We start from the raw sequence: 23,048 nt of genomic DNA on the forward strand, positions 1-23,048 counted from the left end.
TTAATGTTAGTTATAAAAATCCAGCTGTTAATTGTTTGTTCATGTTAGTTGTTAACAAAATATTTAGTTTTTTAGTTGTTAAAAAAATTAATAAATGCTGTAAAAGTGCAGTTCATTATTAGTTCATGTTAACTAATGCAGTTAACTAATGTTAACTAATGAACCTTATTGTAAAGTGATACCAAATAATTTTGGGGTTGAGTATCCCTTCATGTTCTCCTTTGGGGTACAAAATTTAAAGTCACCATGAAATCAAGATTTGTCATTTTCTTATGGAAAATTGCAGTTTATTATTATTAATCAGTGTACATCATTATTGTTTTAAAATTCATGTTCCTGGTAATCTTGAATCAGAATAAGTTCCTCTTGCAGCACATCTTCTCTTCTGTGATGATAAGGGTGGGGCTATAACCTGTCACTCACATGAGATCAGCCAATAGCAAACCACAACCATCCAATCAGTTCCCCACGGACAAAATCAAGCCCCGCCCACATTTGTTCTTATATCAGAAGCTTGATGGCGACTTAAGTTTAAGTTCTACACTCTTAAAACTAGATTTCCGTTGCATTTGAACATGTATTTTAAGTGTTCTTTGTGAGAAAGTTTGTAAAAGGCCAGTGAAATCGCCAATATCGCTAGTTTAATGTCGCTAATCCAAAAATAAGAAGCTGTTCGGAAGCAGGATATGTAACTTGGAGGAAAATCAAAGTGTATGACGCAAGCGAACAATAATCCTGGAATATAACATACCGCCCTTCCCTGGAGACACGTTTGCAGTTCACAATCACCCCTCTGAGAGATAGTTCAGATGAGTTATAAAACTGCTCTTAACTTGGCCGAGAGTCAGCGTCTGCAAATAACCGTCTACGTGCCGTAAAAGTCTGCAGCATAAAGTAAACCAGGTCATAAGTTCAGTGCGTGTGTTTGGGTTATAGAGGCTCATTCGCTCATATGGTTTGCGTTATTCGTGAGGGGGGTGATCGGCTAAACCCGACAGGCCTCCTGAAGACATCTCAATTCAGTGATGCCGAGGAGAGCGTTAATAATCAAACATATGTCTTTACATAAGAGTTTATTTACAAACCGAAACTATGCAGAGAATGTTTTTCTTGCTAATTGCGTAGGCTTGCAAAACGCCAGATGTTTAGCAGTGATTGCAAATGTTTATTGTTGCATGATGTCAAATGACCCAGCTAACAGAAATATGTTATGAAAACATTAATTCTGAATGTTCTCTGTCTCTTGGTTATTTGAACTTTAAGGTAACATTCGATTTAATACCTCAAACATTTCATTTTATTCCTCAAACATTATTGGAACGTTACTTTCAAATCTTCTCTGAACATTCTAAAACAAACAGTAACATTTAAAAAAAAATAAAAAGGGAGGGAGGGGGGGGGTTGGGGTTGTGCTAACGTTTTAAGAATATTATTAAACACCAGATAACTTTGAACGAAAGTTCTGTTAACGTTACCGAAAGAACATTTGTCAGAACGTTAGCTAAAGTTCTGAGAACGTTATTTTGCTGGGAATCAACGATGTGTCATTACTTAAAACACTGATTGTTCCATAGATGAATAATAATAGATAGAGATTGCACCGTAACACATGTTGATTTCTCAATGTTGATGGATGCATTTAGCATGCTACTCTAATTCCATGGCTCATTGGAAACAGACGTTGTGTCCTCTGAAGGTCCAGCAAAACTTATCAGCTCTGGCTATTTAAATCCTGAGGTGGCTTTTAGCTTCACCCCTCAGAAGTATCTGATCTAGCACTAATACTTTGCAGAAGAACAGACCCTTTGAAGACAAGTACCAGAGTAAAAAAGTTGTAGAAGGAGTAGACTTGAAAGATCTATTTAAAAGCTTTTTTCCGCCACAGAATAAAACATAAAAAAGGTAATTGCGACTTTTTATATCACAAGTCTGACTTTTTTCCTCACAATTGCGAGTTTACATCTCACAATTCTGACGTTTTATCTCAGAATTGCGTGATATGAACTCGCTATTGCGAGAAATAAACTTGCAATTAGGACTTTTTCTCCTCAGAATTGCGTGTTTATATCTCGCAATTATGACTTTATAACACGCAATTGGGAGATAAAGTCAGAATTGTGATAGCCTATAAACTTAAACTAAATTTTCCTCAGAATTTGACTTTATATCTCACAATTATGTAAAAATTAGTCCGCCATGAGTTTATATCTCACAATTCTGATAAATAAAATCAGATTTGCGAGATGGTGAGAAAAAAAAAAGTTACAATATCTTCCATAAATATTTTGCTAAGCACATGGTGAGATTTTGGCTAGGTTTTTTTAGACACAATTTTTAAGGTTTATTTGTTGACTAGTTAGTGCTTGGCTTGCGTGTGTTTTCTCGTTAATGCTTAGGCTATAAAGATATTTCCTGATCTGTTTGTCTCAATCACATGAAAACTTCAGTCATTAGTCACTTTATCAGGTGCTTTAAAAAGCGCTTCCAACGTAGTGCATTATTAAAACATAAAGATGCAAAAGCATTTTCCTACAATCAATATCCATTCGTGAAAAATTAAAGTAGCCTCCAAAAAACAAACAAACAGACGATTTTGAGGCCATTAATTCATCCAAACATGTTTTCGATCAATCTAAATTGTGTTGGCTATCGGCTACATGAGCCATTTCCATATAAGAACAAAAACATGTTGCGGAAATGAGCTTCCATATCATATAGGAGAGTTTCTGGTATTGATTTTAGTTGTAGAAGTTGCTGGCGGAGGTCCAAATACTCTTTCAGGATGATCTGGCTCTTCCGGGAATAGTGGCGCTAAAGCGCGAGGAAGGAGGAACAGGATGATGTGCATGTTTCATCATCATCATCCTCACAGTCGTGCGTGTATTTGAGCCGAAGAGCGGAGGAGTGTGTGTGTGTTATCAGGATGGAGGTGATGGAGGCAGAGCTCGAGGATCTCTGGAGACTGAAGGAATTCGCGCCAGACTTTCGCGGGTGCTCAGGTAAACGTCACGTTTTGAATTCATTAAGTGTCTCGCTGTCGACTTTAACGGACGAGTTGAACGGCGCGCGAAGGAGTTATGTGTTTATTTGGATGTTTTACTCGGCGTGGATGTACTTCTGTTGAAAAGAATCTAGGCTACTTTTGTAAACTTGTCAACCACAACAACGTGAATGCCAAAATTGAATCGCATGTAAGTGGTACAAAGTTTAACAATTAGTCGGCACTCGGCAGGTGCAAAACTTAACCCTTACGAAAATGAACCATGATTTAGTAAAAGTGTAACCACGTTTTGGGCAGATTGATTGCCATTTGTACAACCACCGTTAACTTCCATGGTTAAACTATGGTTAGTGTAGCAAAACCAAATATGTTTAAATACAATTACCATAATTTTTCTGTTTGTTTTATTTGTAGTAAAACCGTGGTTAGTTTTCGTAAGGGAACTAAAAGTTACATTATAATGTGAATTCCTTTTTATCTCTATTTATATCTATGTCATGTTATAAATGGGTCATATTAGTGGAAGATTTCGTATCTGTAAAAAAAAAAAAAAAAATTCAATCTTGAGTTTGAACTAGGCTACTATTGTGCCTGGGTGAGAAAATGAACACAAAAAAACCTGTTACAAAACTCAACTGGCAAAAATCCTTTTTTTTTCTTTTACATTTATTGATTTATTTTTAAATCTGTTATCTTACATTTGATTCATTTCATAATATTCGGTTTCTAGTAGTTCCTTGTCTAGTTCTTCAGAAAACTACCTGGTGCGTTACAGACCCCAGAAACCATATCACTTATTTAAAGAAACTTTCCAAAGAATCATGTACATTTTAAAGTCCCCCTGTAGTCAATAACCATCAAAACTCATCTTTGATCACCAAAATTACACATTTAAATCTATTTTCCTTGAAAAAAATTCTTCATGCCTTAAAATAGCTTGAATGTAACTCCACACCCTTGTCTCATTTAGTATATGGTTAACTGAATATGCAAATGAGCCCCGCCTCCACTCACTCCCTCAGCTCAGAGATCCACTGGTTGACGATCACCCGTTGATCTGATTGGTTACAAGGTAGTTTTTGAGTCAGAAACACCAGCAATTTCAAACCGTGTTTTTGAGACTGTCTTTGGTTCACTGCAGTTTTAAGGAGAAAATACTCAGCAATGCTGTCGACTTATGAACTTACACATGGTTTACACATTATAAACACCACATAGACTTATAAACAACATTAATAGCTTGATTTTCACCACAGGGGGACTTTAAAAGTAGTTATTACAAGTGTTGTTGCAAGAACCTTTAATCTCTAGAGTGTAGCCTATATGATAATGAATCATATAATGGTGTGATTATACAACACAACAACATATGTACCTTGAAATGCAATGTAAGTCGCTTTGAATAAAAGCATCTGCCAAATGCATTAAAAGATATATCATATTTGATATATAAAAAATAAATATAAAATATATATCATATTTGATAAATAATGTCACATCTCTCTTTTGCTGATGTTTCACCCATTTCACTAAAATCCTTATGTGAATGCATACGCATGGAAACGAATCCTGGATTTCCCAGCCCACTCTCTGGCGCTGACATTCGCTAAGCTTATTTCTGGGCCTCATTTTATCAAATTCGATTACAAGCGCACCGTGCAAAGGTCTCTGTTTGGCTAATGGAGTTTGTTTTGGAATTATGCTGCTAAGAGAGACACATAAACACCATCACCAGCCTCAGGTTTCTGTCTACTCTATCCTCATTAGCAGCGATTACAGGAACCCACGAGTGGAGACGGCATCCTCAGTGCCCGAATGTATACCCATGTTTAGCCTTTTGCCTGATAATAAATAATGGCCGAGGTAACGGCACTTACGGTATCGATCTGAAGGGTTTTGTGGATGAAGCCACTCATGTTTAATTGCCAAAGTGGAGAGGAGCTACTTCACATTCCTTAGGGAAACACCGGAGACAGATTTATGTGTCGTTAAATAAGGGTGTGGCTCATAGACATTCATGAGATCCTGGTGTTTTTATGTAGATCTACCTTAGGCCTTAGGGCTGAATACAATTTCTATTCTTCATTATTGAGAGGGTTTGTTTTTAGCATGAATTAACATTACCATTAAAGTGAGTTCAAATGGTTAAGGGATATTATTGTAAAAAAAAAAAAAAAAAAAAAAAAAAAATTCATCTTAATCATGTTAAAATCACTGTAACTCGTGGCCTCAGTTGATAATCATACTCACTTAATAATGTTGTGTTAAAAATAACCCAGCGAGTAACCCAGCTATGGGGTATAGCACCTTCCCAACTGTGGGTTATTTAAACCCAATGCATTGGATTAAAAGCCAGTTGGGTTAAAAGTAACCCAACAGTTGAGTTACATTGTATTACATTTATTATATAGAATGTTTTTGTAATAATAATTAGATGGGAAAGTTTGTGAACCAAAGCTAGCATGAATTAGCATGTTGCTAGCATGGTTTAAGTAGTTTCTAGCATTTTGCTAATATGATTTTACATTTTGCTAGCATGGTTTGGCATGTTGTTAACATGTTGCTAGCATGATATAACACATTGTTAACATAAGCATGTTGCTACTATGATTTAACATGTTGCTTACATGTTTTAACAGGTTACTTACTAGTAGGGTTGCCAACTTTCGAAAAGAAAAGTTTGTTGTTCTCGCAGGCAAGGTTTCTCGCTCTCTCCCTCTCTCTCCGCGCTACACGGTTTATCGCTGACGCACATACAGTAGGCTATGTTCTGTCTCGCATGCGCAGCTCTAGATTCTAGGAGATTTGAACTAATTTACGTGTTGTGTTGCTGTTGTATCAGTCAGATCAGCGCAGCACTCAATAATCGGGACAAGAGAGGTCCCGATCGGGACAAAAAAATTAGGCCCAAAAATCGGGACGTCCCGGGCTAATTCAGTTGGCAACCCTACTTACTAGCATGATTTAACACGTTGTTAGCATGATTACAATGTTGCTAGCATGAAGCAAATCATGTTGCTAGCATTATTTTAACACATTGTTAGCATTTTTAACGTTGTTAACATGATAAGTATGTTGCTAGTATGATTTTACATGTTAACATGTTTGAACAGGTTGCTAGCATGATTTACCACATTAGCTTGTTTTAGGTTAATTATAGTACTTCATGGACTAATTGTTTATTGTGATTAATATTATTGATAATAAATTTAAAAAATAATTTAAAAACTTCTCCTTTACTTCAGCAAATGTTATGTTTGGGTTTGTTTATTGTTATCATCTTACATATTTGAAAGGAACCGTCACAATAACATACATTTATTTGTAGATTGGACTCGTCAGATATTTGACGTTTCTTGTTGACGTTCATTTCGTCCATCATAGTCCATGTTTTAGTCTCTGTGTGCGGTTGAACGTCTGCTTGGAATCAACTGTCCTGCACTATTGCTCAAGACATTGGGAAAACAACACGCAGAGATGTGACTAGTTTTTCCCGTTTGCTAGCAAAACAATGTTCCAACACGTCATGTGGCCTACTTTAGTACACAATCCTGGCAAATACAGTGCCTAGCAATGTTTACTAAAGGGTTAGTTCAACAAAAAAGAAAGTTCTGTCATCGTTTACTCGTCCCCATGTTGTTCCAAACCCATAAGACTTTCATTCATCTTTGGAACTCAAATGAAGAAAAGAGATTTCTGTCCCTCCACAAGTCTGTTCACCCAAAACTTGCATAAAGAGATCGTAAACGAACAGATTTAATTCAAGGCTAATTTTGGTTTAGGTTAATTTAGTTAGTTTAGGTTAAAGTCCCTGTAAAGGCAATTCTAAAAAAAAATTCTAAACACATTATAAATGTTTGAATTGTATTGCTAAAACATATTACAAAGTTTGTGAACTGTGAAGTTCTAATTGTGGAGTTAGACAGTTAAACAGTTTTTCACCATTGCTGTGTTATGGATTTTTTGGGCGGGGCTAAAACGGGGGCTCAATGACGCACTGGAGCCCCTAAGCTCCTGGACACGCCCCTACTTGATGACGCACTGGAGCCCCTGAGCTCCTGGACACGCCCCTACTTGATGACTCACTGGAGCCCCTGAGCTCCGGACACGCCCCTACTTGATGACGCACTGGAGCCCCTGAGCTCCTGGACACGCCCCTACTTGATGACTCACTGGAGCCCCTGAGCTCCGGACACGCCCCTACTTGATGACGCACTGGAGCCCCTGAGCTCCTGGACACGCCCCTACTTGATGACTCACTGGAGCCCCTGAGCTCCTGGACACACCTCTACTTGATGACACACTGGAGCCCCTGAGCTCCTGGACACGCCCCTACTTGATGATGCACTGGAGCCCCTGGACACGCCCCTACTTGATGACGCACTGGAGCCCCTGAGCTCCTGGACATGCCCCTACTTGATGATGCACTGGAGCCCCTGGACACGCCCCTACTTGATGACACACAGGAGCCCCTGAGCTCCTGGACACACCCCTACAGGAGCCCCTGAGCTTCTGGACACGCCCCTACTTGATGACGCACTGGAGCCCCTGAGCTCCTGGACATGCCCCTACTTGATGACACACAGGAGCCCCTGAGCTCCTGGACACGCCCCTACTTGATGACGCACTGGAGCCCCTGAGCTCCTGGACACGCCCCTACTTGATGACGCACTGGAGCCCCTGGACACGCCCCTACTTGATGACGCACTGGAGCCCCTGAGCTCCTGGACATGCCCCTACTTGATGACACACAGGAGCCCCTGAGCTCGTGGACACGCCCCTACAGGAGCCCCTGAGGTTCTGGACACGCCCCTACTTGATGACGCACAGGAGCCCCTGAGCTCCTGGACACGCCCCTACTTGATGACGCACAGGAGCCCCTGAGCTCCTGGACACGCCCCTACTTGATGACGCACAGGAGCCCCTGAGCTCATGGACACGCCCCTACTTGATGACGCACAGGAGCCCCTGAGCTCATGGACACGCCCCTACTTGATGACGCACTGGAGCCCCTGAACTCCTGGACACGCCCCTACTTGATGACGCACTGGAGCCCCTGGACACGCCCCTACTTGATGACGCACAGGAGCCCCTGAGCTCATGGACACGCCCCTACTTGATGACGCACACTGGAGCCCCTAAGCTCCTGGACACGCCCCTACTTGATGACGCACAGGAGCCCCTGAGCTCCTGGACACGCCCCTACTTGATGACGCACTGGAGCCCCTGGACACGCCCCTACTTGATGACGTACTGGAGCCCCTGAGCTCCTGGACACGCCCCTACTTGATGACGCACTGGAGCCCCTGAGCTCCTGGACATGCCCCTACTTGATGACACACTGGAGCCCCTGAGGCTGGCCCCTCCCCTAACAATATAAATAGAGCACATTTGCATCAGTTCGCCTCTCAATCGCGAGTTACTGTCAGTACTATTAGTTACTACTATTAGTTGCAGCTCATACAGAACGCTGCTGCCAGGCTTCTGAGCAGAACCAGAAAATATGAACACATCACACCAGTCCTCAAGTCTTTACACTGGCTCCCAGTTACATTTAGGATTGACTTTAAAGTATTATTACTGGTATATAAATCTTTTAATGGGCTAGGACCTCAATATATTGTAGATATGCTCACTGAATATAAACCTAACAGATCACTCAGATCATTAGGATCACATCAGCTAGAAATACCAAGGGTTCACTCTAAGCAAGGAGAGTCTGCTTTTAGCTATTATGCCAGCCGCAGCTGGAACCAGCTTCCAGAGGAGATCAGATGTGCTCCTACAGTAGTCACATTCAAATCCAGACTCAAAACACATCTGTTTAGCTATGCATTTACTGAATGAGCACTGTGCCACTGTTCGTCCGACTGTTTTTACTGTACTTTACTTTATTTTTTATTCTAAACTGTTTTTACTGTACTGGTTTTGTCTTTGTTTGTTTTCTAATTTCTAATTTATTTATTTTTATAATCTCTGGAAGAGATTTTGAAGGAGAGCGGGAGAGTCTTCACTCCGATGAGGCGAGTGAAGGAGTAAGTTATACTGCTGTATAAGAAGTCGCTGAGAGCGTCGTTAAGGGTAACGGCAGCAGACAGCGCACACGAAGCGTGTTCTGTGGGGGCCCCGCTGGGCATTACTGGTGTAGCACCACCCCAGCAGAGTACGTCCCTGGGCTAGAGGCCCAGTGGCACCGTAAACCGGCTCAATCTCTTCCATCTCAGATGGGGGTGGACCAGTACTACTTTATTTGATATTTTATTCTAAACTGTTTTAATTATTCTTATTTGTTTTGATTACTTTAATTTCTTCTATGTAAAGCACTTTGAATTGCCATTGTGTATGAAATGTGCTATATAAATAAACTTGCCTTGCCTTGCCTTGCCTACTACAGCCTACAGTTTGCTAGCTAGCTATGCCTTCGTCACATAAATGCGTACTACCTGGATGCGATCACGTACAAAACAGATCGGTGTCCTTATTTAAATTTCCGAAAAACTTAATTATGTGTAGAGATTAATTTTGTGAAGAGCCACCTTGATGGAGAGCTGAGGATCACCGCCAAAACCCGCCTCTGTAGTAATCATTTTACACAGGATAATTTTATAAACTTTCGTCGGACACAACTGGGATTCACTTATAATCCGCTGTTACTGATGAATGGGGCCGAACCGACTATCTCCAGCCTCGGCCTTCATCCTCCGAAAGCAGTATCACCTAATATCACCGTCGGTAGCTGTCCCGTGAGTGGGCGTGGTTTCAGCGCAGCCAGCGGACACGCCCCCACAGCAGACACGCCCCCAGCGTTTGAGAGCAGAGAATACTGCTCATTTTTTCAAGATTTTGATAGCTTATTTTATGTACTTATGTGCTTTTTTTAACATTCAAATTTGGCTGGGTGGCTAATAACACATTTTTCTGTGGTGTGACAAACTCAGAACACATACTTCATTTTGACTGTACAGGGACTTTAATTTAAGTTATTCACAAATAAACATGAATAATGAACATACATAGAGCTCTTAAATTTGGTAATGGAAGCCCAACGCGTAAGAAGCAATGAGTTTTAAATAAAATTTGGACATACTACATCCGCTGTTGTCACTGTTATGTGACCTTCGGTAAGCCCCGCCCCCTTTACTGTTGCGAACTCGGACAAACATGGAGTTGCTAACTGTCGTTCAATGTAAAAAAAGATGTTTTTGATAAATTTTGGACACAGAAGGACCACCTCTTGTTGAGAAGCATTCAAGTTGGACTTGCATATGCCATGGAGGGATATATAAAAGATTTAAAAATAAATATGGTGGGTAACAAGATTCATTTGGAAGCTCAGGTTTAAAGATGTTTTTAATTTGCGCGAGTGACGTGAAAAACAAGAAACATCCCGCGAGAAATGCGATGCGAATATTTGCTTTGGTTTTGGTGTGCACACACCATTATGGGTTTGGTCCGACATGAGGGTGAGTAATTCATGACAGAATTTTTGGATGAACTAACCCTTTAAGCTTTGTCTTTGTGTCCACAGGATGAAATAAACCCCCTGGAGAAGAGAACTCATCAGCCGCCACCATGGTTTCATCGTTGCTCTCCGTCGACGAAACGGTCGCACAAAGCAACGCAACTCCGCTTTGCTTCTCCATTAACAACTTTACTTTCAAAGCCAACCACACCATCGCCTCTGCGTACTTCTCGGCAGTCTTCAGCGGACTCGGATTGAGCTCCAACCTCTTCGCCCTGGTGGTCCTGGCCAAGACTTTCCAGCACACCAAGAGCCGCTCGCGTTCCTCATTCCTGATCTTCCTCGGTGGTCTGGTGTTCACCGACTTCATGGGACTGTTGGTCACGGGGTCCATAGTGGTGTCCTTCCACATCACGCACTTTAACTGGCGCCAACTGGACCCTCACTGCCACTTTTGCAACTTCATGGGCATGTCAATGGTCTTCTACGGGCTTTGCCCGCTTCTTCTCGGCGCCGCTATGGCTATGGAGCGTTACATAGGCATCAACCGACCCTTCGCACGTTCAACTGCCATGACCAACTCAAGAGCGTGCTCAACGGTGGCCATTGTGTGGGTCACAGCCGGTTGCATTAGCTTGTTGCCATTAGCGGGGTTGGGAAACTACCACCTCCAGATACCCGGATCCTGGTGCTTCCTCAACATCAGCTCCAAACCTCTGGACATGACCTTCAGCTTGATCTTCTCGCTCGTCGGCCTGCTCTCACTGGCCGTGTCGTTCCTGCTCAACACGGTGAGCGTGATCACTCTCCTGAGGGTGTGTTGCGGACAGGACAGCGGGCAACGGAGACGAGACTATGAAGTGGAGATGATGGTGCAGCTCATCTTGATCATGGCCATCGCCTCCATCTGCTGGTGCCCTTTACTGGTGAGTTCCTCTGTACTAAGACCGAATTGACCAGCTCTTCCCGAAATCTACTCTTAAAGATGGGTTCCAAAAGTTGTTTTTTTTCACAGCGATGCCACTTTTGGTTCCCCAAGGTTCTCAAAAGAACCATTTTTTTCTTAGTGTGAAGAACATTTATAAAATCTAAAGAACCTTTTTTCCCTCACTCTTAAAAATAAATGTCCTTTATTGGCATCTGTGGTTCCATTAAGAACATTTAAGTTCAATCATGGAATCTTTCCATTGCACTTTAGTGGGAAAATGTTCATGATAATGCCTTAGAAGAACCATTTTTGGTTCCCCAAAAAACCTTTCAGTAACTAAAGAAACTTTTTAAACATTTTGTGCAATGAAAATGTTCCAACGTTCTTTGTGAAACCATCAATGCCAATTAAGAACCTATTAAGTAAGATAGCTAGGTTAGTAAGTGAACAAGAAGGAATCTCGCAGAGGAATATTATGGCTTCAGTACAAGTACAAGTTAAAGCATTTGATAATTTGACATAATGTTGATAACCTAATGAACTTCCACTTTCCCTCCCCCGGAAGTGAATGGGGCCAATACTCACTGTTTCAATAGTATAGTTACAAGATATAAACATGCCAACATGATTTTAGCGTGTAAAAAAATCCAGTCTTGTCCAATTTTACAACTTTGTTGCAATGACAATGCAATGCCATAAACTCTAAAATGACTTTAAAAATAAGGATTTAAGCAGCTTTACAGCTCACATAAATAGAAGAAATTGAACAGAAGAAATACAGTTATGAACATCAATTTCTGCTTTCTAAATCCTCTTAAAATTGGCATTATTGGTAATCAATATGCCACAAATACTGTTAATTGAGCTCAACTTGTTCTGCAACTTCTTCCGTTCTGCTCAATTGATCCCAGTAGTTTGACATTGGTGCATCTCTCTAGAATGCATAAAAATTTGAATAATTTCCAATTCCAAAAATATGGAATTGGAAGTATTTACCATTGATAGCTTTAAACGACTCGTCCACCATCTTGAATGTGTTTTTCATTTAGCTCAGCGCAATGCATTCTGGGATTAGTGTGTCCTTCACCGTAAAGGACACATTTGCTTCTGCATTACAGTTTGGCCCAAGAAAAGTATCTTAGGAACATAATTATGCTGCCTATCTTTAACAAAAGTCTTTTTAATAACACTCCCATAGGCAGTTTACTCTGTTTGGAACGGCCTCAACTTGCTAAAAAAGGCAAAAAGTTGCTTTGAACGTCGATCTGATTTCAACTGCACAGACTTTAGTTCCATGCCGTTCTTATCTGACTTCAAACGATCTGTTTACTTGACATGCTGTTCTGTAAATCCAGCCCGTTTTAGATCCAGATGTCGGTGGCATCTGGTACCTACTTGCTCTGTGATATTATGAGAACTGCTTCTCGTAACCATCCGAATCCATTTCAATCGTCTGTGACGCTGCTTGTTTTAAGTCCTGCTTATTGTTAAGTATTTGTTTGTTTATCTAAATGTTGAGCAGAAATACTGCTGTGCATTACTGAGGCCGTAAAGTCAGATGCTTTACTTGTCAAATAACGCATTCAGAGCTTCTTCGAAACTCTTCCATGTTTTGCGAGTTGAGGAACATTTAGGAGTTGTGTGAGAACAGCTGATAAGACTAATGGGGGGGAAAGCCATTTCCTGTTGAGGAGAAGAACAGGAAGTCCTCACCAACAAACACACACTCAGATTATTTTGAACAAAACAAGTTCACCGTAAGCCAATGACATGCACTTGCTATTTTACTTTATAAAGTTGCAATATGAAGTGATAGCAGATATATAAGGAGTAGTTCACTTCAGATTTAAAATTTCCTGATAATTTACTCTCCCCCACGTCACCCATGATATTCATGTCTTTCTTTCTTCAGTCAAAAAAAGAAATGAAGGTTTTTGAGGAAAATATTCAATGGGGTCCAACGGGTCGAAGGTCCAAATGTGAGTTTCAGTGCAGCTTCAAAGTCTCGACACGATCCCAGCCGAGGAATAAGAGTCTTATCAAGACAAACCAGTGGCCATTTTATAAAAAACAAACATTTATATACTTTTTAACCACAAATGCTCGTCTTGCACGTCCTTGACTTCACACATTACGTAATCATGTACGGTAGGGCGAAAAATATAGTAAAAATTGACATTTAGTTAGTTGCATAGAATGTCTAAAGTGGACTATCGAAATAAAGTGTTATCCTATAACGTCTAGAAACCCACAGACGTGGCTTATAGTTGAAGCATGTTTCCCCTCCAACACATGACAGGTGCATACAGGACATTTTCTACTGTATTAGGCTTAAAAAGTTTAGATGCTCACTCTCTGGTTCACTTAAATCCTTCATATACGGGATTACTGTCACTGAAAACCAAAGAAAAGGTTTGGAGTAAGAAGTGGCCTATACTTAAATAAACGCGGCTCGTCTGTGATGATCTGAAATGGAACTTTGGGAATAAACACTCTGGAATTCCTGTGTTCTAGTGTGATGTTGTCATGATGATGTCACGATGATGTCATGATGATGTGAGATTAGTGCGATGATGTCATGATGATCTCACGATGATGTGAGATGAACGGAACACGGTCTCTGGGAAATGACCTGTGACGCCTCTAACCTTGTTTCTCCCCGGACAGATATACATTTTGAAGACCGTCGTCGTGTCGTCCGTAGCCGCCGACCCCTATAGCGTTCTGTTCTACCTCCGCTTGGCCACCTGCAATCAGATTTGTGACCCCTGGATTTACATCCTGTGTCAGGAGTCTAGACTGAGGCGAGTAAAGCGGCCCGTGCGGTCACTGGGTAATTCAGATCGTGATCCGGATTCACACTCGCTCCTCACGCATCAGATTGCTTTGAAGTGTTTGTGGCGCTGTGCTGTTCATCTGGGAATCACCGCTGGTTCACTAAACACCATCACCCACGCTAATCAGAGTTTCTGCCCAAATAGCATAGTTATGAGTGTAACTTCATACTTTATGCATACAAAGGTATACACTCACCTAAAGGATTATTAGGAACACCATACTAATACTGTGTTTGACCCCCTTTCGCCTTCAGAACTGCCTTAATTCTACGTGGCATTGATTCAACAAGGTGCTGAAAGCATTCTTTAGAAATGTTGGCCCATATTGATAGGATAGCATCTTGCAGCTGATGGAGATTTGTGGGATGCATATCCAGGGCACGAAGCTCCCGTTCCACCACATCCCAAAGATGCTCTATTGGGTTGAGATCTGGTGACTGTGGGGGCCATTTTAGTACAGTGAACTCATTGTCATGTTTAAGAAACTAATTTGAAATGATTCGAGCTTTGTGACATGGTGCATTATACTGCTGGAAGTAGCCATCAGAGGATGGGTACATGGTGGCCATAAAGGGATGGACATGGTCAGAAACAATGCTCAGGTAGGCCGTGGCATTTAAACGATGCCCAATTGGCACTAAGGGGCCTAAAGTGTGCCAGGAAAACATCCCCCACACCATTACACCACCACCACCAGCCTGCACAGTGGTAACAAGGCATGATGGATCCATGTTCTCATTCTGTTTACGCCAAATTCTGACTCTACCATCTGAATGTCTCAACAGAAATCGAGACTCATCAGACCAGGCAACATTTTTCCAGTCTTCAACTGTCCAATTTTGGTGAGCTCTTGCAAATTGTAGCCTCTTTTTCCTATTTGTAGTGGAGATGAGTGGTACCCGGTGGGGTCTTCTGCTGTTGTAGTCCATCCGCCTCAAGGTTGTGCGTGTTGTGGCTTCACAAATGCTTTGCTGCATACCTCGGTTGTAACGAGTGGTTATTTCAGTCAAAGTTGCTCTTCTATCAGCTTGAATCTTCTAATACCTCGAAGTGATAAAATAAAATTCTGTATCAAATTTATAGGCAAGACAAGTAGTTTGTTTAGGCATGGTTTGTTGGGAAATTACAAACCTGCGCACACATATTCAAACGAATTTAACTATAGAATCATTATTTAATGCGCATGTGAACGCCATCCGGTCACAGGTTCGCGTTTAAAGTCTGTTTAGAGAGAACGCCATCGTCTTAGTGGCCCCTAATGTAATAAAAAATTATAATTTTGCTGGAAGTGAATCAATCAAAACCAACTTTAGCTGGAAATAACATTATTCAAAAATCGCTATAAAGCCAAAACAATCTCTGTTACCGTAAATTGTATGTTTATCTCTGTAAAGCTGCTTTGAAACAATCTCCATTGTTAAAAGCGCTTTATAAATGAAGATGACTTGACTTGACTTGAATCAGTCGGCCCATTCTCCTCTGACCTCTAGCATCAACAAGGCATTTTCGCCCACAGGACTGCCGCATACTGGATGTTTTTCCCTTTTCACACCATTCTTTGTAAACCCTAGAAATGGTTGTGCGTGAAAATCCCAGTAACTGAGCAGATTGTGAAATACTCAGACCGGCCCGTCTGGCACCAACAACCATGCCACGCTCAAAATTGCTTAAATCACCTTTCTTTCCCATTCTGACATTCAGTTTGGAGTTCAGGAGATTGTCTTGACCAGGACCACACCCCTAAATGCATTGAAGCAACTGCCATGTGATTGGTTGATTAGATAATTGCATTAATGAGAAATTGAACAGGTGTTCCTAATAATCCTTTAGGTGAGTGTATATATATTTATAAATGTATATAAATATGTATGTGTGGGTGTGTGTACGTTTTTGTAATGTTTATATTTTATTAAATAAATATATATTAAAAGATATATTAAATATGTATGCCTTGATTTTATTTATATATATATATATATATATATATATAAGCAGTAATTATAGAAGCTATTTGGAAGAAACTGTACTCACCATGGTTAAATGTGTCTTTCTGTCATGTAACATCAAATGCAGTGTGTGTGTGTGTGTGTGTGTGTATCCATGTGTATTTTGTCGAGTGAACACTGCAAAGGTCAGTGATCGAACTGCTAAGCTCACTCCATTGCCGCTGTATTCGCTGCATCATTGCTAAGTGTTCATGTTCACCACAAACACATTTGGTATCTTGCTGGAATTGGAAAAATATCCAAGAAGGTTGTGTGAGAGCAGCTGGCTTTATCCTTAACATCCTTAACAACAGCTTTAGTGTCCACATGATAAACCCCAGCTGGCCTCACACACACTCCTCCAGCCTCTCTGTTTGTTTTGCTTTAGTTTTTCACAACAACATGATTGATCGTAACACTCAAATCAAAGGAAATTGTATTTTATTATTTTTCATGACACTTAAGCAAAATTCCCCACATATTCTACATTTTATGTTTATTTTAACTAAATAAGGGTGAAATGTGTCCTGGATATTTTCCTGACAGATTTTGTGGAGATAAATTAAAAACATGACCGATTATATTTAGCAGTCGGCATGAAGCCAGTATTCATATTCCAGTAAACTGTTTATTCTGGTTATTCTCATTGGTCATTTTCATAAACATTTCGATATGACAAAGCCTGCAGTGTTTGCGTAATAATGACTGTGTTTATTTTATTAAAACCCTCATCCTTCCCTCGCACTTTGTAACGCATCTTTCCCTCGCGGCTCAAAATGCCTCGAAGCCCAAAAATTATACTTTATTTATTTATTTTTGTACAGAAAGCTTATTTTATTTCATTCTGATAATATTTTTTCTATTTTTTTAATGAAATTTGTTGATTTTTTTGTTATTTAAATTTAATTTACCTTTTAATTACTAGATTTAATAAATAAATAGTCATTTAAGCACATTCCTTCAACTTGAATTCAAAATAACTCACAATTTCATGCATAACCCTTTTATTTCAGCTCAAAATATCTTACATTGGGTGTGTTTGCCGACCTTGTGTGGGAAAACAATAATATAACATGATATTTCATATTTATTTGACTCTAGATGGGCGTATAGCTCTATATATAGCAGATGTATAAGATCTGTCCTTAAGTCAGATACACATTATAAAATAATTTTTTTGGTAAAGTTTCCATTTGAATTTTGAGGATTTTTAGGTTTTTCTATGTGTACTGAAGCATTCCTCGCATTTCATTCAGTCCTAAAAGGGGTCAAATTGACCCGTGAAGGAAGGATTTGTTACTTTTTTTAAATTTCAACCACAAAACTCCTCAAATCCAACCAATTTTTTTTATGTGTTCGAGGTTCAAGTGCGTCAAATCTTGGACCCCTCTGATGAACCCCCGATTTCATTCAGAAATGGTTTCCAGCAGGTCGCATTGGCCCGCGAGGAAAGGATGCGTGTGTATGTCCGGACTCGAGTGTGTGTTTGTTTCTCACTGGTGTGTTTTGCTTGGACAGGTGTTTATTGCGCAGACCGTGCTGTCCGGGGGCGAGCTCAAAGTGCGCCAGCTGCTTCTCTGGCTTCGGTTTGCGACGTTGAACCAGATCCTGGACCCCTGGGTCTACATCCTCTTCCGACGGGCCGTTCTGAAGCGGGTCGCGCCCAACATGGACTGGTCCCGCGGGTCGATCGCGAGCATCTCCACGTCCTTGCGCAGACTCACGCGCGCCTCGCTGGGGGGAACAGGGGACCGATCGGAGAACATCCGGACAAATCCTGACAAATCCAGACACCAGGAGACGCCTTTCCCTGTGCAGAACATCCCAGCCTCGTCTTGCTCTGTTTAGCAAACCAGGGGTGTGTTTCCCGAAAGCATCGTTTGCCAACTATGTTCCGTCGTTATCAGCAGTTCAACGAGTGTGTGTTTCCCGAAACCATCGTTCCAACGAACATTCGCCAACAGCATCGCAGAGGTGTGTGTGTGAGCGACAGATCTCCTGTGGTTTAAGCAGTTTCTAGTGTTCATGACATGTGGACTCAATAAATCCTGATCTTGAGCAAAATAAGCAATCTGACATTCAGTGCAACCGGTGTCTTTATGTAGAACACATACAAATGTCATTTACGTCTTTTAGTTTGTCAAGAGATTTAAAGTGTAGTTTTTGAAGAGCGCGCATGTGTGAACGAGCTCTAGTGCACAAGAACGAGCCTATGATTGAATCTGGAAATAAAGCAAAATAACTGAGAAAAATGAGAAATAGTCCTCAGATGCATGTCCGTAATTTATAGCAAAACGTCTAGCGTTAATTTGATCTCAAACAGACTCATTAAAGTAGTTATTACTCCAACACCTGCGTTCATTAACCAACGCGGTTGAACGACCAATTTGCGACCAATCAGGAAACAGTCGAGACTCGCTAGTTGATTTCTTTAGCGATGCATCGTACTACGGTAGTGAACCAGCGAGTTACGGCGCTGTACGGGAAACACACTCCAGGACTTACATCTTCCTCTGCTTCTGTGATGATTAAACGTCTCATGGAAAGATTGACATTGATAATAATCATAAATGTTTCTTGAGCATCAAATCATCATATTAGAGTGATTTCTGAAGGATCATGTGACACTGAAGACTGGAGTAATGATGCTGAAAATCAGCTTTGACCACAGGAATAAATTACACTTTACTATATATATTCTCATAGAAAACAGTTATTTTAAATAATATTTCACAATTTTTTTTTTTTTTTTTTTATCAAATAAATGCTGCCTTGGTGAGCAGAAGATACTTCTTTAAAAAACATAAAAAAATTACCAATCCAAAACTTTTGACTTGTAGTTTAGGGCCTTTTCTCCTTTTGACCCTTTCCTTGATTTGCTGGCCAAGAAACTCTTGTCAGACGTTCAAGGCGTGGTGAACTCGCATGCACTCGTAGAGGAAGACGTACAGTAAAAACTTTGGGAAAACTGCAGTTTTGGCTCGTTTCCTACATATACACTCCCTTTTCCTTGCTGATAAGACGGAGGACCACACACTCGGGTAAAATGTCTCCCGACTTAAACTTTTCTAGTATTGTCTTGGAACAATTTTGTTTTATCTATTTCTAGCACAAAGTCGGTTATTCTTGTGTGAATAAACTCTTTTGTTTGGATTGCTTTGGTCAATTGTTCTCTCAAGTATTTGCATCTTTGGTAGAGATGATTTTTCTTTGGCAAGTAATGTCGCTGAGGCCTAGAGCACACTGAAGCTCATCCGCTAGCTAGAGCCGCACGATTAATCGCTAAAACATCTCGATTCAAACACCTATGTGATCTTATTCCTAAATGACAATGTGTCTATTAAACCTTTGACAAAATCACAGCGAACATTCAGATCTGTTTGATCCGGAGAGAGCAGTTGTCGTATGGGTATGAAACAGCTTCACAAACAGTCTTTTCAACACTTAGTATCATTATTTCTGTCTTACATTAATTCATATTATCACAGAAGTACTGGGAGAAAAGTTTATAGTTCAGATATTAACACTGATGTCTACAGTAGAGCTTAAACTAGAGTAAATCACCTTTTGAAAGTAACTTGATGCTTCAGATAAAGATTGTATCATTACATCATTACACCAGTAGGTGGCGACTGTTACGTTACTGTTAAAATTGTTTATCATTGAATCATTCATTCAAGAGATTCGTTCAAAAATGCTGATTCATCCAGTAATGAAACAAGTGTATTTATGAGTGAGTCATTGAATCAATCAATCAAGAGATTCATTCAAAAAATGCTGATTCATCCAGTAATGAAACAAGTGTATTTATGAGTGAGTCATTGAATCAATCAATCAAGAGATTCATTCAAAAAATGCTGATTCATCCAGTAATGAAACAAGTGTATTTATGAGTGAGTCATTGAATCAATCAATCAAGAGATTCATTCAAAAAATGCTGATTCATCCAGTAATGAAACAAGTGTATTAATGAGTGAGTCATTGAATCAATCAATCAAGAGATTCGTTCTAAAAATGCTGATTCATCCAGTAATGAAACAAGTGTATTTATGAGTGAGTCACTGAATCAATCAATCAAGAGATTCGTTAAAAAAATGCTGATTCATCCAGTAATGAAACAAGTGTATTTATGAGTGAGTCACTGAATCAATCAATCAATCAAGAGATTCGTTCAAAAAATGCTGATTCATCCAGTAAATGAAACAAGTGTATTTATGAGTGAGTCACTGAATCAATCAATCAAGAGATTCGTTAAAAAAATGCTGATTCATCCAGTAATGAAACAAGTGTATTTATGAGTGAGTCACTGAATCAATCAATCAATCAAGAGATTCGTTCTAAAAATGCTGATTCATTCAGCAATGAAACAAGTGTATTTATGAGTCATTGAATAAATCAATCAAGAGATCTGTTAAAAAAAATGCTGATTCATCCAGTAATGAAACAAGTCTATTTATGAGTGAGTCACTGAATCAATCAATCAAGAGATTTGTTCAAAAAATGCTGATTCATCCAGTAATGAAACAAGTGTATTTATGAGCGAGTCATTGAATCAATCAATCAAGAGATTTGTTCAAAAAATGCTGATTCATCCTGTAATGAAACAAGTGTATTTATGAGTGAGTCATTGAATCAATCAATCAATCAAGAGATTTGTTCAAAAAATGCTGATTCGTCCAGTAATGAAACAAGTGTATTTTATGAGCGAGTCATTGAATCAATCAACAACGAGATTTGTTCAAAAATGCTGATTCATCCAGTAATGAAACAAGTGTATTAATGAGTGAGTCATTGAATCAATCAATCAAGAGATTCGTTCAAAAAATGCTGATTCGTCCAGTAATGAAACAAGTGTATTTATGAGCGAGTCATTGAATCAATCAACAACGAGATTTGTTCAAAAATGCTGATTCATCCAGTAATGAAACAAGTGTATTAATGAGTGAGTCATTGAATCAATCAATCAAGAGATTCGTTCAAAAAATGCTGATTCGTCCAGTAATGAAACAAGTGTATTTATGAGCGAGTCATTGAATCAATCAACAACGAGATTTGTTCAAAAATGCTGATTCATCCAGTAATGAAACAAGTGTATTTATGAGTCATTGAATCAATCAATCAAGAGATCCGTTCAAAAAATGCTGATTCATCCAGTAAATGAAACAAGTGTATTTATGAGTGAGTCACTGAATCAATCAATCAAGAGATTCGTTAAAAAAATGCTGATTCATCCAGTAATGAAACAAGTGTATTTATGAGTGAGTCACTGAATCAATCAATCAATCAATCAAGAGATTCATTCTAAAAATGCTGATTCATTCAGCAATGAAACAAGTGTATTTATGAGTCATTGAATAAATCAATTAAGAGATCTGTTAAAAAAAATGCTGATTCATCCAGTAATGAAACAAGTCTATTTATGAGTGAGTCACTGAATCAATCAATCAAGAGATTTGTTCAAAAAATGCTGATTCATCCAGTAATGAAACAAGTGTATTTATGAGCGAGTCATTGAATCAATCAATCAAGAGATTTGTTCAAAAAATGCTGATTCATCCTGTAATGAAACAAGTGTATTTATGACTGAGTCACTGAATCAATCAATCAAGAGATTCGTTCAAAAAATGCTGATTCATCCAGTAATGAAACAAGTGTATTTATGAGTGAGTCACTGAATCAATCAATCAAGAGATTAGTTCAAAAAATGCTGATTCATACAGTAATGAAACAAGTGTATTTATGACTGAGTCACTGAATCAATCAATCAAGAGATTCGTTCAAAAAATGCTGATTCATCCAGTAATGAAACAAGTGTATTTATGAGTGAGTCACTGAATCAATCAATCAAGAGATTAGTTCAAAAAATGCTGATTCATACAGTAATGAAAACAAGTGTATTTATGAGCAAGTCATTGAATCAATCAATCGAAAGATTCGTTCAAAAACTGCTAATTCATCCAGTAATGAAACAAGTGTATTGATGAGTGAGTCATTGAATCATTCATTCAAGAGATTCGTTCAAAAATGCTGATTCTTCCAGTAATGAAACAAGTGTATTTATGACTGAGTCATTGAATCAATCAATCAAGAGATTAGTTCAAAAAATGCTGATTCATCCAGTAATGAAACCAACCAGTTCTGAGGTGAATCTAAACACTAAAAACTTTGATTTGAAGCAAAAACGTATTTGAAAAGCGGACAAAAATACAGGACTGTACTTAACGGCTTCGGTGAGGGAAAGAACTACAATTCCCTGAAGAACTGCGAATGACATCATGAATTAAAACAATTGGAGAAATATAAAAATACAGATTTAAAGATGTTAATTGTGTATATAAAAACAACATATTTTTATGTTGCTTGCATAAAAATTTATATTTAGACAAATATTTAAGTAGTTGATGAGCATAGGGATTCGCAGTGCTTCATGGGAGTGGGCGGAGCTATTTTCTCTAATTGGTGGAATTTCTCAGCAGAATCATGGGTAATGTAGTTGTTCACCAAGAAATCTGCCATTAAACACAATTATTTAAAAAATAAATTTAAATAATGCTGATGGCTATAACAAAAACAGTCCTTCGAGTAACAACCTCACAGTAGGTCCGTCTTTAATCTTTAATTTTATTATATTGTCATTTTCATTAGTTTTTTAATGTTTCAGTTTTTAGTACATCAACTAATTTCATTTGAAATTTTTTTTAAGTTTAATCTTTCAATCTAATATTTATATTCTATTCTATATTTTATTTTGGCTTTATTTCAACATCTTATTTCAAGTTATCGTAAAGTTATTGTTAAAAATCAATGCCCTTATGTAAAAAATTAATGGGATTAT

At 39.1% G+C, this 23,048-nt stretch overlaps 1 protein-coding gene across 2 annotated transcripts; it reads left to right on the plus strand.

The window, feature by feature from the left end:
* Positions 1 to 2,837: 2,837 nt before the first annotated feature.
* On the plus strand, positions 2,838 to 18,129 carry tbxa2r (thromboxane A2 receptor). 2 transcript variants are annotated; one of them, XM_056239041.1, is made up of 4 exons: positions 2,838 to 2,999; positions 10,530 to 11,389; positions 14,059 to 14,195; positions 17,732 to 17,932. In XM_056239041.1, exons 2-4 carry the CDS (start codon positions 10,574 to 10,576, stop codon positions 17,811 to 17,813), a joined length of 1,035 nt encoding a protein of 344 aa, XP_056095016.1. In that variant the 5' UTR covers positions 2,838 to 2,999; positions 10,530 to 10,573; the 3' UTR covers positions 17,814 to 17,932. The 2 variants fall into 2 exon arrangements, with proteins under 2 accessions (XP_056095016.1, XP_056095015.1); XM_056239040.1 differs by lacking the exon at positions 14,059 to 14,195 and having other exon boundaries at positions 2,844 to 2,999; positions 17,732 to 18,129.
* The last annotated feature ends 4,919 nt before the right edge of the window (positions 18,130 to 23,048 follow it).

This window comes from Rhinichthys klamathensis, unplaced genomic scaffold (genome assembly GCF_029890125.1).
Source record: "Rhinichthys klamathensis goyatoka isolate OS25496 unplaced genomic scaffold, OSU_Roscu_1.1 h1tg000552l_1, whole genome shotgun sequence".
NCBI lineage: Eukaryota > Metazoa > Chordata > Actinopteri > Cypriniformes > Leuciscidae > Rhinichthys > Rhinichthys klamathensis.